This window comes from Diceros bicornis, chromosome 36 (genome assembly GCF_020826845.1).
Source record: "Diceros bicornis minor isolate mBicDic1 chromosome 36, mDicBic1.mat.cur, whole genome shotgun sequence".
NCBI lineage: Eukaryota > Metazoa > Chordata > Mammalia > Perissodactyla > Rhinocerotidae > Diceros > Diceros bicornis.
In genome coordinates, this window is record NC_080775.1 from 6891095 (window position 1) to 6908146 (window position 17052).

Consider the following 17052-nt stretch of genomic DNA (forward strand, 5'->3'; position numbering starts at 1 on the left):
TGGGAGAGACAAAACAAGCGGCAGCTTCGGAGTGAGACACCAGAGGCGGACACTCGACCACAGCGCGAGGAAAACCCCACAGCCCGCGCACAATCGACACCCCAGTGTCTCCCGCGTCTTCCGGTGCGTGCCTTCCGCATCCGGCGACGCGTCAGCACCGCGGGAGGCCCGGCCCCGCCCCACTCCACCCCACGCTGGGCCATCGCGCGCTCCTACTCCGTCCTCCAATCGCGGGGTGCCCTGCGGCATCGCGCCTGCGCAGAGGGGAGAGGTGAGTGCCGCGTGGACGCCGGCTGCAGCCCGCGCCTGCGCGTCGTCTTCCCCTCAGCGATTGGCTCCTGCCTCCTACGGGACCGCCACAGTTCAGTTTTCACTTTCTCTTTTTTTTTTCCCTTCTTCTCTTCCTGAGGCCGCGGGGTTTTACTTCCGGTTTCCAGCCCGCGTCACTGAGGCGACATGTTCCCTCAGGCCGCGGGGCGTCTCGGGGTCCCTTCTTTTGTCTGACCCTGTGAAGAAGGGACGACGCTTGTCTGAGGAGCGCGGCGGGGCCTGCGGGCTCGGAGCCTGGACGCCGGGCCCGCGTCCTTCGCGGGTGCCTCGGGGCCGCCCTCCGCGCGCGCTGGCACAAGGGCGGAGAGGAAGGACGGGCTGCGACGTGGAGCGTCCAGCGCGCCTCTGACGAGCTGTGGAAAGGGGCGGCGGAGCGCGCCCATTGGAAACCCGGGAGGAGGGGAGTCGCGGAAAACGGCGACTCGGGGGCCCGTAGCTGGGAAGGAGGCGGAGACGGCGGCTTCTTAACGAGGTCCGACAATCGCTCTGTCACATTTGGCCACGAGGGACCGAGAGAAAGGAAGCGCATGTCTGGGGGAGCGGACATCTGAAAGCATGGGGAAGAAATCGAACAGGAATCTCAGGTCCCCGGGGGCGGCGGCGGCGCGAAGGACAGGTAACACCTCCCGGGGCGGGCACCTCGGTGTGTGGAGCCTTGTGACACCTGGGCGGAAGGAGGGCAGGAGGCGAGGCCGGGTGCACGGCGTGGCTGCTGGGGCTCGGGTCGTGGCTGTTGGGGGCTTCGCTGTTGTAATCTTAAGAAATTATAAAATTGCGATTGATTTTGCATGCTTTTCTTGGATGATGAGTGACTAACGCGTCCTGGCCCGTTTGCCCTGCTCTGGGGTGACCGGGGTGGGAGAGCTCGGTGGTTTTCAGCATCATGTTGGCTTTGCCGCTTTTCACCTTCTTTGCTGCTTTTTTGAGAATGGCCACTTTTCACGCCGGTGGCCATTCTCAATTTTGCTAACTTATCGATCTTGACTCTTTTCGAGGAAGTTAGCATTTTACAAGCTCGTATAGGTCTTCCGAATTCGTTTTTCCCCTTTTTGAGGCAGACAGTCTAGAACGGCTTAGGCATTGCCTTTGAGTTGCCCGTCAGAGGACAGCTTCATCTTCGTAGACGTTGTAAGAAATACTTAGTTGAAGTCTTGCCCATTTGGTTTGGACTGGCTAGTGAATAATTGTCTAAGGGTTCTTCGTGAATCTGCACCTCAAGTTTCTTTCTGGGGGGACTTCATGGCAGTGCGTGACCTTTCCTTTTTTAAGTAGGTGTAAAAGGAAGAGGTCTGTGCATTGGGAGGGTCGTTTAGCAGGGAACCTCACTAGTGCGTAAGGAGGGTGGTAATAGGTCGGTCCATGGGAGCCAGCAGTTTGTCTGAAGGTGGCACCAGGCAGCGTTGTGTGGGAGAACCTGGCAGATTAACCTCAAAATTTGAGAGAGATAACTTTGAAAATCCTCAGGTTTCATTTAATCACCACCTGTTTGAAATCCAAAAATTTACATAACACCTGTCTTAGCCTTCTTTGTTTTCCCTGTAAGGTGAAGTTAGAATGATGAAGTTGATGAAAATATATTCTAAATGTAAGTGTTGTACAAGTGTATGGTGTTACTGTAGTAGCGTTAGTGATCTAAGGGCCCACGGTGTTCCCTTGAAAGAACATTAGCAGATGAATGGGCTGTGTGAGTGATGTTTAATATTATAGGGTCTGAGATTGGTAGTAAGTCTAGTCAGCAGGTTCATAACAAAGCAGAGATTCCTTAATAGTATAAGAATACTCTTCTGTCGAAAACTGCCTTAAATAATTGGATAGCTCTATATCATATGTTCAGTACGTTAGTAAATAACTAACCCAGACTGGAGAAAAGTAAAAAGTGACAAAGTGTCTGTACACAACTGATTTAAGAAAAACAAAGAATGGTATTTGAAATCTTGTGTTTTCAGGACATTTGCCCAAATGTAACCAGTTCTCTTTAAAAAGAGCTGTATCATGAGCATCTCCTGTAATCCAAACATACTTGCTTAAATAAAAATCCACCAAGTGCCTAAAAACTTGCCTGAGACATAGTGTTTGTTAAATAAATGCAGTATGATATCTATTTAGTATAATTAAATAGATATAGCATCTATTTATCAAATGAGTCTTTCATTCCTCTTCTGATGGACATTTAAGTTATTTTCAAGTTTTCCCCTGTAACTAACAATGCTGTGTGATTATCTTTTTTGCTATTATTAAACAGTGCTTCATGTGCTCATGATAGTATTTCTAGAACTGATTCCTTATGAGAATGCTGCATAATAATGCTGTTAAATGGCCCTCAAGTGATTGTACCCTTTTATATTCACTCTCTCAAAGGTTAGAGTGCTAGCCAGCACTGGATGGTAACAGTATTTCTTTAATATTTTACTAATTTTCTAATAATTGAAAATAACATTTCATTTTAATTTTTACCTTCCTTGGGTAATAAAAAAGTTAAATGTTTTTGACCGGGTCATATCCTTTGCTTGTTTTGTTTTTTTTTTTTTAACTGGGTTCTGAACTCCCTTCTTTGATCCCGTTAGCTATTACCACACTGTTTTAATTATTGTAGCTTTATAATGTATTTTGGTACTTTCTTTTGAAAAAAGTTTTGGGCTCTTCTTTTGCATTTTTCTTCCAGATGGAATTTAGAACCATCTTTTCAAGTGCTATAGAAAATCTTGTTGGGATATTGTTTGTGATTGCATTGAATTTATAGATTAATTTGAGAAGAGACATTCTTTTGAGTTTTTCCTTCTAGGAGAATAGGTATGTCTCTTTGTTTCTTCTATTAATATTTTTATTGTGAAATATACCATTTATATGTACTGTGAAAAAAAAATTTGTATCTGTGTACCCAGCTTAATAGAACATTGCAAATACCTTAGAAGCCTTTGGTGTGTGCCTCTCCCCAGAAGCAGAGTATCCCCACCCCCAGCACCACGGTCATCTTGAATTTTGTGTTAATTATTCCCTTGCCTTTCTTTACAGTTTTATCACCTATATTTGTATCCTTAACCAGTGTATTGTTTATTTTCACCTGTTTTGAACTTTATTTAAATAGAATCATACTGTATGTCCTGTGAATTAACTTTTTTTAAACATTATGTTTCTGAGATTCATCTGTGTAGAAGCATGTGCTTATAATTTAGCAATTCAGAAACTTTTTTTTGTTGTTGAAGTATAATTGACATACAATATTATGTTAGTTTCAGGTGTACAACATAGTGATTCGACATCTATGTGCATTACGAAATGATCACCGCGATGAGTCTAGTAACAGAAACTTTTTGGTCTCAGGACTCCTTTACACTTTTAAAAACATTGAGCCGGGTGCCGGCCCAGTGGTGTAGCGGTTAAGTTCTCGCGTTCCACTTTGGTGGCCCTGGGTTTGCAGGTTCGGATCCCAGGCGCAGACCCATGCACCATTTATCAAGCCATGCTGTGGTGGCATCCCTTATAAAGTAGAGGAAGATGGGCACAGATGTTAGCCCAGGGCCAATCTTCCTCAGCAAAAAGAGGAGGACTGCCATCGGATATTAGCTCAGGGCTAATCTTCCTCACAAAAAAAGAAACAACTATTGAGGATTCCAAAGATCTTTTGTTTACGTGGATTATATCATATTATTAGATATTAAAACTGAAAAAATTTTAAATATGTTAGATATGGCATCTATTGGTATATTTGTATATGCCAATAAATATACTTTGGTATTGGTACCTCTACCAATAATAATAATAATAAACCTATTACATCTTAACATAAATAATATTTTTAATGAAAAATAACTATTTTCCAAAACAAAAGAAATTAGTGACAAGAGTGGCATTGTTTTACATTTTTGCAAATATCTTTAATGACTAGGGCCTCGTATCTGCTTCTGCATTCAATCTGTTGCAATATATTGTTTTGGTTGAAGTATATGAAGAAAATCTGGCCTCACTTAGCTGTGTATTTAGAAAAGGGAGGAATATTTTAATAACCTTTTAAAATAGTTATATTTTTCTTCAATACTGTTCAAAACCTAATGGTTTCTTAAAAGTTAGCTGCAGTGTAGAATTTGAAACCATATCAATGAACTTCTCAAACTCTGTGACATTAAAGCCCGTTGGATTATCTTGCGTTTTGAAGGGATCTTTCACCCATGCATTGGTCATGTAGATGTTAGTTCACTGAATTATGTAGATCTCCCAAAAGATGACACATTTCATTATATAATATCAAAAAATTACGTATATTAGCATCATCACCACTTTGAGAACCACCGCTGTAAATCATTCATTTTCACCGAAATACAATGGTCTACTGCAAGAATACATTACATATGTATCCATGTTATTCTTTATGAATATATTGGTTGTTTTCAATGTTCGGCTATTATAATTAGTGCTGCCATAAACGTTCTTGTTCATCTCCAAGTGCATATATACAGTACTTTTGCAGTACTACATATTAGTAGTGGAATTGGTGGATCCATTGGGAGGGTATGTACATGTTCAATTTCATTAGATAATATCTAACTTTTCCCAGATGGTGGTTCTGACTTATACTCCACCGATTGTGAATGAAACCTCCCTTTGCTCCCCATTCTCTCCACATATGGCATTGTCCAACTTTTTAATTTCTTTCGGTCTGGTGGAAGTAAAGTGATATATTATTGTGATTTTAAACTGCATTACTCTGATTACTTAAAAGAAATTGAGGGTCTGTTTTCTTCTGTGTAATGTTTCCTTATGTTCTTCCCATTTTTTCTATTGGGTGCTTGTTTTCTCATTAATTTGTACGATTTTTTAAAAACATGTTATATATACAAGTTGACAGACTCTTTCTGTTGCTAAAAAAAGTTACTAGAATCATTTATTTAAACAATTAAGAAATATGTAAAGGCATACATTGAAAAGAATCTTTCTTCCCTGTACCTATCCAACTCATTCCTCAGTATATTTTTTTTTATTCCTCCTTCTTACTCTAATTTCTGCTATGCTACATTTTCTTCTCCAGTTGCCAGTATAGCCTGGAAATCCTCACAAATCAGTGTGTAGGCAGCATGCTCATTCTACAGCATAGGAAAACAGTTTTCCATTGTGTGGCTGTACCAGTTTATTTAACTAGTCTATAGTAGATAGACTGACTATTTGATTGTTTCTAGTCTTTTGCTGTTAAAAACAGTGGTGCATGGAGTAACTTTATAGAGTTGTCATTTTATATGTCAGCAGGTATTTTTGTATTATTAATTTCCAGAACTGTGATTACTGGGTCAAAAGATAAATGCTTTTGAAATTTTGATAAATATTGCTAAACTGCTTTTCTTTGGGATTTTGCACTCTTACCTGCAGTATACTGAAGTAACCGTTTTCCTAAAGCCTCCCCTCTCAAAATATATTGCTAAACTTGTAGATTTTGATAGCCTGATAAGTGAAAAGTGTATGAGTTTATTTAAATATACATTTTATGATGACTGAGTTTGAGCGTCTTTTTGTATGTTTAAAAGACTTCCCCCGCTTTTTCTTTTCTTTTCTTTTGATGATTTTTTTTTTTTTTTTTGGTGAGGAAGATTAGCCCTGAGCTAACATCTGTTGCCAATCCTCCTCTTTTTGCTGAGAAAGATTGGCCCTGGGCTAACATCCACGCCTATCTTCCTCTACTTTATATGTGGGAAGTCTGCCACAGCATGGCTTGATCAGCAGTGCATAGGTCCGCACCCGGGTTCTAAACTGGCGAACCCTGGGCTGGAGCGCGAGAACCCAACCACTATGCCAGCAGGCCATCCCCCCCGCCTTTTTCTTTGTACTGACTGTACATATCCCTTGTCAATTTTTCTATTTTTTATTGGTTTGTTGGACTGTTGAGTTGTTGGACTTCTTAACATACTCTGGGTACTGAATCTTTTGATAGTTAAATGGGTTGCAAATACCTTTTCTCTATCTTTGTGGTGTTTTTGATGAGCAGAAGTTCTTAATTTTTAAAGGTTTTCATTTCATGTCTATATACTTGGAATTTTTTTGTGTAGTTTGGAGTATAGATATAATTTAACTTTATTCTCATGTGGATAACCAGTTGTAGAATTTACCGTTGAATCCACTTGGGTCTGAAGTTTTGTTGGTAGCAGATTTTTAACTGGTGATAACAGGATTACTCAGGTTTTTTAAAAAAATTATGCCAGTTTTGGTAAGTTAGATTTTTCTAGGACTTTGTCTATTTTGTCTCAATTTTTAGTATTTATTGGCACAGAGTTGTTAAAAGTGTCCTTTTACTGTCTTCAATTCTGAAGCATGTATAATTGTCTCCTTTTTTCATTTCTGATATTGAAATTTTTTTTTTTAATTTTTTGTTTATTGCAGTAACATTGGTTTATAACATTGTAAAAATTTCAGGTGTACATCATTATACTTACATTTCTGCATAGATTACATCATGTTCACCCCCAAAATACTAATTACAACCCATCACCACACACATCTACCGAATTATCCCTTTCACCCTCCTCCCTCCCCCCTTCCCCTCTGGTAACCACCAATCCAATCTCTGTCCCTATGTGTTTGTTTATTGTTGTTTGATATTGAATATTTCTGTTCTTGTTTCCCCCTCACCCTTTCTGTTAGTTTATCTTGCCTGTAGTTTATCAGTTGTTAGTCTTTTCAGTGAATCCTTTTGTGATTATTTCTATCAAATATTTCTTTTTGTGTTTATTTTTTTTCTCATTTACTAAACTATTTTGCGATAGCTGTAGATTCATATGTACTTGTATGTTTTAGATCTGTCTCTTTTAGAGATCATCTGTTGGAATTTTTTAATGCAATTTTAAACTTTTAGCTGGGCCATATAGCCTATTTATATTTACTTCAGTTGCTCTTATTTTATGCTTTCTGTTTGTCCTGGCTGTTCTATATTTCTTTGCTCTCCTTTTTTGTTATTTTTAAAAATATTGATTTAATATCTTTTATCATCCCACTTTTCCCATATTCTAGTTTGAAATTGTATACTTTTTTCTTTTTAAGTTATCCTAGAGATATCATGCATCTTTGACTTTTCAAAATCTAAAGATAACCAATATCTTTACCTTCCCCTTAGACAATACGAGAACCTTGGAAGTTTAACTCTATTCAACCTCTTCATGACTTATGTTATCTTGTATTTTAATTGTTTTTTAAAAATTCTCACCTGACAGAAGGGGACCTGTTTATAATTATTTTTTGTGTTTTACAGTCAGTGCTTGTTTACATTTCCCACATTATTACTACTTTCCCTATTATTCATTGCTTCTTTTATCTTTTAGACCATCGATCTAGGGGCTTTTTTTTTTTTTTCCTGCTTAAAGTATATCCTTTGGAATAGCTTTTATTGAAGGTCTGTTGATGATGAACTTTCTCAGTTTTTGTTCACCTGAAAATGTCTTTGTGTCACTGTCATTTATTTGCTGAATATAGCAGTTTAGTTTGGCAATTGTTTTCTTTTAGCACATTGAAGATATCATTCCTCCGTCTTTTGGTTTCCATTATTGCTATTGAGATGTCAGCTGTCAGTCTCTCGAGTCCTGTTTCTCTGTCTGCTTTAATATTTTTCTCTGCATCTTTAGTTTTCTGTTGTTTCAATGTAATGTATCTTTATCTTGCTTGCAGTTGTTTGTCTTCTTAAATCTGTAAATTAGAGGTGTTTTGAAATATGTTTGTTGGCTAGTCATAATTCTTGAACTGCAAATTACCATTTTTATATTCTATTGATCTATCTAAGTGTATAAATAAATCTTTTATAACCTAAATAGTAAATATTTCCTCTGGTCTTTTTTTTTTTTTTTTAAAGATTTTATTTATTCATTTTTTTCCCCCCAAAGCCCCAGTAGATAGTTGCGTGTCATAGGTTCACATCCTTCTAGTTGCTGTACGTGGGACTCGGCCTCGGGTTGGACGGAGAAGTGGTGCCTCGGGACGCGCCCAGGATCCGAACCCGGGCCGCCAGCATCAGAGCGCGCGCACTTAACCGCCAAGCCACGGAGCCGGCCCATCCTCTGGTCTTTTGCTTTTCTTTTCACTTTGTTTCCCACAAACTTCCCCAACAGAATGCATTGCCAAACTTGTGGATTTTTGATAATCTGTTAAGTGAAAAGTAAAGCTTGAATAAAACTCTGGAACTGGTCTTTTGGGAGAAGGAGTAGGACTATGACTGCTCTTTCAGTTTTTTCATCATAATTGGTTTATTCAGATGTTTGTTCCATTTAGACCAATGTTGGTAAATTATATTTTTTTATTTTTCAAATTTATTGGTATAAATTGTGTATGAGAATTTATAGTTTTAGAAACCTTTTTCCTATATTTGTGGTTATATTATCCTTTTTGTCCCTGATGTTTAATTTTTTTTTTTTTCTGGATTATATTTGCTAAAAGATTGTTCTATTCCAAAACAACCAGCTTTTTCTTCTATTGATTAGCTCAATTGGCCTTTTGATTTTGTTTTTAAATTTGGCTTCTCTTGTTTTAATTACTACTTTTATCATAAGAAATGTGTCTGGGCATACTTTTTGTTTTTCCTTAATAAGATTTTAATAACACTTAATTGGAGAAATAAATCCCTTGCTAATGTTCTGTGTAAAGACTCCCTACCCTCCTTGGCATGGTGGAATAGACCCTGTTTAGAACCTTTGGGTACACCTGCTCCCTCATTAGGAGAAAGAATATTCGAGACCCCAACTCCTGAGGCCTAATTTGACCAGTTGAAGCACCTGCTTCACCCTGTGGTTATCCCTGCTTCTCTGTGAGCCGCCTTTATTGAAGGCCTGTTCTTTGCCCTGGGAATCTGGGATGAGGCATATCTAGGGATAGTGGCAATAAAAAAATCATCTTTGTTATGCCATGCATTAGGCATCACTTTCTCTTTTTTCGTATGTAATAATCAAAAGAATGCAAAGTAGGTCTTAAAGTGTAATTGTCCCTGATAGAAATTTATTCTTAGAATTTTCTTGTAAGAAGGACAAAACTACTTAACAGTATCCTTGTAATAAATATAGTAATGAGTTCAATGCAGCCATTTCATTGCAGGCTGATAGTTTAATGCTAATGCATAAATTAGTAAACTCAGTTTGTTGAGGAGCCAGAACATAGGTCAGTTACTTTATAGGGATGTCTGAAAATGTCACCATATAAACTTTGAAATGATTCTAATTAAAAGTGCATAGTCTTGAATATGGAAAGTATGTTCTCTAAAGAATCTGGTGACTTTTTATACAGCGTAGCAAGAAAGAAAATAAAATTTGATAGATGTAAGATTATAAGCATGTGTTTGATATACAAAAATACTTTTTACAGTCAGATTGGATTTTGAGAATGTTGAAACAATCTTCAAACATTGAATATTAAATCCAAAAGTAAGTAAGCCACAGTTAAGTGAAGAGTCATAGTACATAGGTATAACTCATTTTGCACAATGGATGTAATCCCCCAAAAAAATGTTTAAAAAAAAAAAAAGGCAATTTCTCTTCCATTGGATATACTAAATACCCAAAGTGAATTTGCTGTTTTAAATAGTACATAATTAATCTATATGATTCTTTATGAGTTTAAGTAATTTGCTTTGTGAGTTCAGATTTTCCTATATGTTTGCTATATGTACAACACAGTAGTGGTAATGATTCTCTAGGATCTCCTTCTAGGTTTTCCTCCAGCAAATGCAGATATAGTCAGGAGATACACGTGGATATCTTGGGTTACAAAACATGAGTCAAGAGTGAAGATGTCCTTAGGTCAGGCCAAGTACTTCACCTCCCTCCTTCCCATTCAGTTTTATTTTTGGTGAGTTTTGTTAGGGCTGGGTGGCTTAGTGGGAGGGACAGGCACCCCCATTCTGACCCCAGGTGCTGGTATCAGCATCTCTTGGGGATATATGGAGTATTCAAAACCATATTCAGTAGGCCTTTTATTTTGTAAATTATACAACAAAGCCCCATGAAACCCTAGCCAGTGCGTTTACGTAGTCAGTAATGAGAAAGCTTTATAGGGGCAATGAGTTAGAATAACTTGGGGTCGCTGTAGTGAAAAGACATGGATTTCGGATTATGCCTGGGATTTGCAATCCTGCATGGTTACTGGGTACCAGCTGGCAAGACCTACGAGGAAACTGAAACTTGGACCCATCATTGTAAAATAATAAAACCACGTAGGGGTATTGGGTGACGTCAGAAATAGAGCAGAGGCACTCTGCTTGCTTGTCTAGCCCTCAGACCAGACTGCAGCTCCCACGGCCCCCCTACCCCAGTCTCCACGAGAGTCTGCGGGGTGTGCGGCCGGGCGCCAGGCTCGCGGTCAGCCGCCCTCGTTGACTTTTAAAAGGCTCCGCCCCGCGCCGCCCGGGCCACCGCACTGGCCATCGCTGGCGGGAGGGGGCGGCGGGTCCGACTGAACAGAGGCACAGCCCCCTCCCCCACGGACCATGAGGTGAGGAGCAGGGGTCGCCCCCGCACCCCCAGCTCCAGCTCCCCGCTGCTGCCGGGGACACCCCACTTGGCCGGCGAGCTGCCTGCCAGACCGCTGGGTGCAGAGGAGAGTGGGAGAAGGGACACACTACGTGTCCTACCTTCAGGGGGCTTTAGGGAGTAAAGCTTTGGAGGGGCCGCTGTGACAGATGAGGACACACACGGTTGTACGGTGCTTAAAGGTTACGGAGAGCCTTTGTTTCTAACTCGTTGGATTCTGAGTGTGGTAGTGAGGAAGCCCTTGGAGACCTGCTGGAGAGATGGCATCACTTTTTACAGCTTTTCTCTGTGTGTAGACTTACAGTATTTTAGGTCATCTTTTGAAATGTAAGACAGAGATTTCAAATGGACTTTGCACTTCAGATAGTAGCAAGGGTACCTTGGTTTTCATTCCATCTGTGCATGATTATCTTGACATAAAAAACATTTAAACTTTTGTATATGGCAAACATTTTTATATTTCTTAAAATTTTTATGAAAATTGTACATTTCTCATTCTATAGTATTTTCAGTTTTATAGTAGGGACGCTTTGTTTTGTGGGTCTCTTCATTATTGTTTTGGCTTATGGGAAATTCTGTTTCCTTTTTTTTCTCTACCTTGTCTTCATTTAAAAAAACTAGCTTGTTTGCTACTTAGGGCTATGGGAGATCTGTTTTTCCAAAATGAAAATAGCTTTACTTCCGCCAAATTATTTTTGCCTGTACTTGACCCACCCAAGGATAATTTAGTAAAGTATTGAGTATCTACTGTGGCACTTGGAGCTCTGCTGGACATTGGGGGACTTTGGTGAGCAAGACAAAGAGTATCTGCCTCTATGGACCTTATAGTCTAGGGGAAGATAGACCCTCCACAAAAGTAAATTGATAAAATAATTGCTTGTTGTAATGAGTGCTTTAAAGAAAAGACATACTTTTGGTCAGGTGATCAGAAAAGGTTTATCTGAGGAAATAACTTCTAGATTTCACTAACGGAAGAGAGAGAGCTAAGTCATGGGCAGGACAGGAGAAGGAGCACTCTAGTCAGAAATAACAACATATGCAAAGGCCGGAAAAGAAGACAGAGCTTGACTCGGAAAGATCAGTGTAGCTGGAACTTAGGACATAGTAAATGAGGGGAAGGTAGATCAAGGTGAGGTGTAGGAAATAAGCAGGGACCAGATTTTACATGGCCACTGCAGGGAGTGCACCTTGTGTTCTGAGGGCAGTGAGAAGCCACTGACAGGTTTTAAGTAGAGAAATGAAGTGATCTGAAAAAAGAATTGATTCATTCATTACATAAATGTTTACTGAAACCTTACTGTGTACCAGGCACTGTTCTGGGCACTGGGGATACAGCATAGATAAGGACAAATGCCCTGTATTCGTGAAACTAATGATCTAGTGGTGGGAGGATAATCAAACAAGAAAAATATCAGCTGTTGATGAGTGTTGTGCAGAAGATGATCATTGTTTAGATTGTAGTGTATGTTTGTATGTTCTTTAAGACTTTATATATATACATATGCTTCTCTTTTGTAATCTGCTTTTCTTTCCCCTAAACAATTTATGGGGGGACATTCTTCTGTGTTAAATGAACAGCGTTCTTTTATTTGGGAGCATTTTAGTTTGTTTTTTAGATTAAGTATGGCAAAAATAATAAAGTATGAATAAAAAAATACTGTGCAGCAACCAAAATTTATGTATTATAAGGCATCTGTTGGGAAAGAATTATATAGTAACTTCCTTTTGACCGTCTGACATGTGGCTCTCCTACCTCATCCCATACCCCAGTAGCCCCTCTGTGATGCTTTTACTTTGACCTATAAATGGGTTAGTTAAATTTATGGATTTCCTATTTATTGAACCAATTCTTATATTGCTAGAATGAATCCTAATTGATTTCTGTTGTTATTTGAATATCCTGATGGATTCTCTTTGCCAGTGCATATACTTTAGGATTTTAGTATCAATATTCATAAGAGATAGGTCTATAGTTTCCTTTTTTATGATTTTCTTTGTCAGATTTTAATATTAGCATTTGACTGCTTTGTAAAAAAGAATTGGGAGGCTTTATTCCTTTTTCTGAGCTTTGGAACAGATTAAATAGCATAAGTATTATTTCTTCTTTTATTCAGTTACAAAATACATATTTAATAAACACCCACTGTGTGCCAGGCATTGGGCTGGATGCTGGTTAATCAGAAGTAAACGAAGCAGACGTGGTTCCTGCCCTCACAGGACTTGGTTTATTAGGGAAATAGACATTAATGAAGTAATTATGAATATGTAATTATAAATCTTGATAAGTACTCTGAAAGAAAAGAACAGGGTGCTTTGAAAGAATATCATTGAAGATCTATATTAGATTTTACTTTTTATGTATTTGAATAAATGGTTGAGTACATATGTACCAAAAGCTAATTCTTTTTAAATTAATCATATTTATTGAAGATTTGATATGTAATTAGGTCTGTGATAAGTACATAAGTAAATAAAATGAGGTCTTCATAATTATACAAGTTGAAATAAAAAATAATGGTAATAGTAGCTACCATAGTAGGTGGTATATTCCACATTTTTTAATTGAAGAAATTAAAACTTAGAGTAAGTGGACACTTCTAGTTTAACATGTCCAACTGTGTACACCCTCTAGAAATCCCACTAAGATTATAATAGAAGAATAAAGATATAAATCCATAAAGATGAAGAGAATGAGAGAGGAGAAGATAGGTGAAATAAATATTTGTGAAACTAGAAAGAAGATGGTCAAGTAATAAATGACTTAGTGGATTAGAGAATGCTGAAGGCTGAAGAGAGGTAAGCCAACAAAAAGCAAGCTGATGCCCACCACAGAATCTGGAAAAGGCTCCGGGTTTGGAGGTACCAAGTACTTTTCCAGGCAGGAATACAGGGTGGAGAGGAAATAGAAGGATTGATGGATGATTTTTATAATCTTGATGCTTGGATCCCCTTCTCCACCCTATACACCCGGAGACTACCTCTCTTCTACCCTGACAGAAGATGGAAGGTTTACACTCAGGAGACGTTAACTAGGCAGGCTCTAGACAGCTGAGGTAGGGGTGAAGCACCTAAATGGAAATGAGGATTAAGTGAAAGTCAGCATACTGACCAGTGAAACTAGAGCTGTCTTTTTCTGTGTGGTTCCCAGAACTAATAGTTAAGCTTATGCTCCCCCTAAACAAGATATCAAAGCATTTTTTCCTGAGGAAACTTAACAACCAATGGCAAAATATTTAACAGATATGGGCTTTTGGAGTTCACCTGATTAAACAGTTGCATCACCATCAGATTACCTGAGGGAGCAAGCGCTGCTGATCAAGAAGCACTGTTTATGCACCAAACCTTCAGTCACCTTTAAGTGCCTCGCACTTAAACATAAATGCAGTCAAGGATCACCAGCCATGTGGTGAAAGTCTGTAACATCAAAGAGACCAAACAGCAGTAAACAAGTAGGAAATAAAAGGAGCTTGGTAGAAATAGATTTGCTGCAGGTAACAAAAGAAACATCAACAAAAGAAAATTACAGTGTCTTTAGAGAGAAAAGAGAAGATATTACATCCATGAAAGAAGAGGTTCTATTTTTTTAAAAAGAGAGATAAATTATTCAGAAAACAGAAAAGAGCTCTGTGACAGCAGAAATTTGTTTAAAAATTTGGTACAAGGATTGGATAATAAAGTTGAAGAACTTTCCTGAAAAATAGAAAAGTCACAAGAATTAGAAAATGAAAAGGTGAGAAAATTAGAGAAGCAGTCAGGGAGGTCCTTCATCTAATACAGTAAGAGGAAACTATCGTCTGTGGCCCCAGAATTGAAGGATGTGAGTTTCTGGATTGAAAGGGTCCATCTGGTGCCCTGAACAAGAAAACAGGAGAGCAATACAAAAGCACCGGACTGACCACATGGTTTCCAAAGGAACAAGACCAGATTAGTTCTTAATCTCTCTACTTCTGAAAAGAAGAAAGCGGGGGTTGGCAGCTCTCAAACAACATTTTGAACTAATTCAAGAGAAAAAGAAACCATGTAAACCCTAAATTATATGTAGGTGCTACTGGGAAGCCACGATGGGAAGTTCCAATAGTTCTATGAGAAAGGTAGAGATGTGCAGAGGAGGCATAGCTCAGAAATCTCCAGCAACCATTCAGTCCCAGAAGCAGAGAGCCCCATCCTAGGAGAGAATAGCTATGTACTCGGTTAAAACTGAACAGCCACACAGTATCCTTAAAGCAGGAAGAAAGGATTTGGAAAGTGCCTGGACGACCCAGAGATCTTAGAACATGCTGGCAAAATACTCCTAGAAGTGATTGTATGGCCTTGGAAAGCAAGGGTTGTCTCTGTTAGTGGCAGTGGTCTCAAAGAGGAAACAAAAGCTGGAAGTAAAGGTGCTCACTCTTGAACCAGATTACACTTGCAAGTGAGAAGAAGAGTGGCAACAAAGCCACCATATTATTTTAAAAAACAATCTTTGGATGCGGGAGCAGAGGAGGGAACCTTTAAGCTAAGAAACCTGGAAACTCTTCTATCTCCTACCTGCACCCTGAACCTTCTGGTAATGGTCCAGGGTAATTCATCTCATTCAAATATGAATAACAAAAAGAATATGCCCAACATCCATACAGTGATGCTGGGGTAGATTGCATTTCTTTCTTGGTTGGTTTTTGTTCTTTTAACATAATATTTTTATTACTGAGATATAATTCACGTGCCATAAAATCGCCATTTAAAAGTGTACAATTCATTGATGTTTAGTATACTCACAAGGTTGTGCAACCATCACCACTGTTGTTTGCACTATGGACTTTAGGGCTTTACTTCTTCTTGTATTCCTGCCATGACTCTGCAGTCCCACTCACTAAAGGGAAAGAGTATTTTTCCCTCCCCCTTGACTTTGGATTTGGCTATGTGACTTGCTTTGGGCAATAATATCAGGTAGATATTGACAGCCTGTCAGTTTCAGGCCTAATAAACCTTAAAAAGACTTGGATATTTTCATTTTTTTTCCTGCACCTCTGCCATTTCCATGAGAAAAATATTCCTCTGCTAGCTCATTGGTTGAAGGAAGATGAGAGACATGTGGATCAGGTTCCCCCAGCTGAGCTGAGCATAATTCAGCCAACACTGTAGAAGTGTCAGTAATAGTAAATGATTGTGGTTATAAGCCACTGAATTTTGGGATGGCTTGTTACTAAGCAGTTAACTGATACAAATATATAAGGAAAAAAAGGTTAAAGGGAGAGAAAGAAAGGAAACCACAATTTTCTATAGATTATGAAAAAAAAAAACCCCGAAAATATTGCCGCAAAGTAGATCAGGGTGGGCAAGCTACTGCCAGTGGTATTGCCTACAATAATAAAACAATATTTTGGTTAATGAGGGACCACATATATGATAGTAGTCCCATAAGATTGGTACCATATAGCCTAGGTGTGTACAACCTATGATGTTTGCACAACAACAAAATTGCCTAATGACACATTTCACAGAATGTGTCCTCTTCGTTAAGCAACGCATGACTGTATTTTTGTAAGTAAAGTTTTATTGGAACATAGTCCTTCTCATTCATTTACTCATTGTCTGTGGCTGCTTTTGTGCTTCACCAGCAGAGTTGAGTATTTGTGACAGAGACTGTATGGCTCACAGTTCTAGAATACTTACGTCTGTCCCTGTATGAAAAAGCTTGCTGACCTCTTGAAGTAGGTGAAAAATGTAACCTAAAATTCCAATATAAATTTAAAAATAAATAAACTAATACATCACTTCCACACCTCCTAGAATGGCTATAATCAGAAAGATAATAACAAGTGTCAGCAATGATGTAGCAAAATTAGAACTTTCCATACACTGCTGGTGGGAACATAAAATGGTGCAGCCACTTTGAAAAATAGTCTGGCAGTTCCTCAAATGGGTGAACATCAATTTACCATATGATTCAGCGATTCTCCTAGGTATATACCCAAGAGAAATGAAACTATGTCCACATAAAAACTTGTACACGATTATTCATAGGAGCATTATTCATAATAGTCAAAAAGTGGAAACAACCCAAATGTCCAACAGTTGGTGGTTGGGTAAATGAAATGTGGTATATACATAAAATGAATATTTATTTGGCCTTAAAAAGGAATGAAGTACATGCTACAATATGGATGAGCCTTGAAAACATTATGCTAAGTGAAAGAAGCCAGTCACAAAGGACCACATATTGTATGATTCCATTTATATGAAATGATCTAGTATAGGC

At 38.7% G+C, this 17052-nt stretch overlaps 1 protein-coding gene across 3 annotated transcripts in view; it reads left to right on the forward strand.

Moving 5' to 3' along the window:
• Positions 1-351: 351 nt before the first annotated feature.
• TASOR2 (transcription activation suppressor family member 2) overlaps positions 352-17052 on the forward strand; it is an 81412-nt gene continuing 64711 nt past the window's right edge. The window contains exon 1 of one of the 3 annotated variants that reach the window (XM_058532362.1): positions 352-946. In XM_058532362.1, coding sequence (XP_058388345.1) covers positions 886-946 — 61 coding nt within the window. In that variant the 5' untranslated portion in view covers positions 352-885. The remainder of the gene's footprint in view (positions 947-17052) is intronic. The other 2 variants (XM_058532364.1, XM_058532363.1) reach the window with 2 other exon arrangements.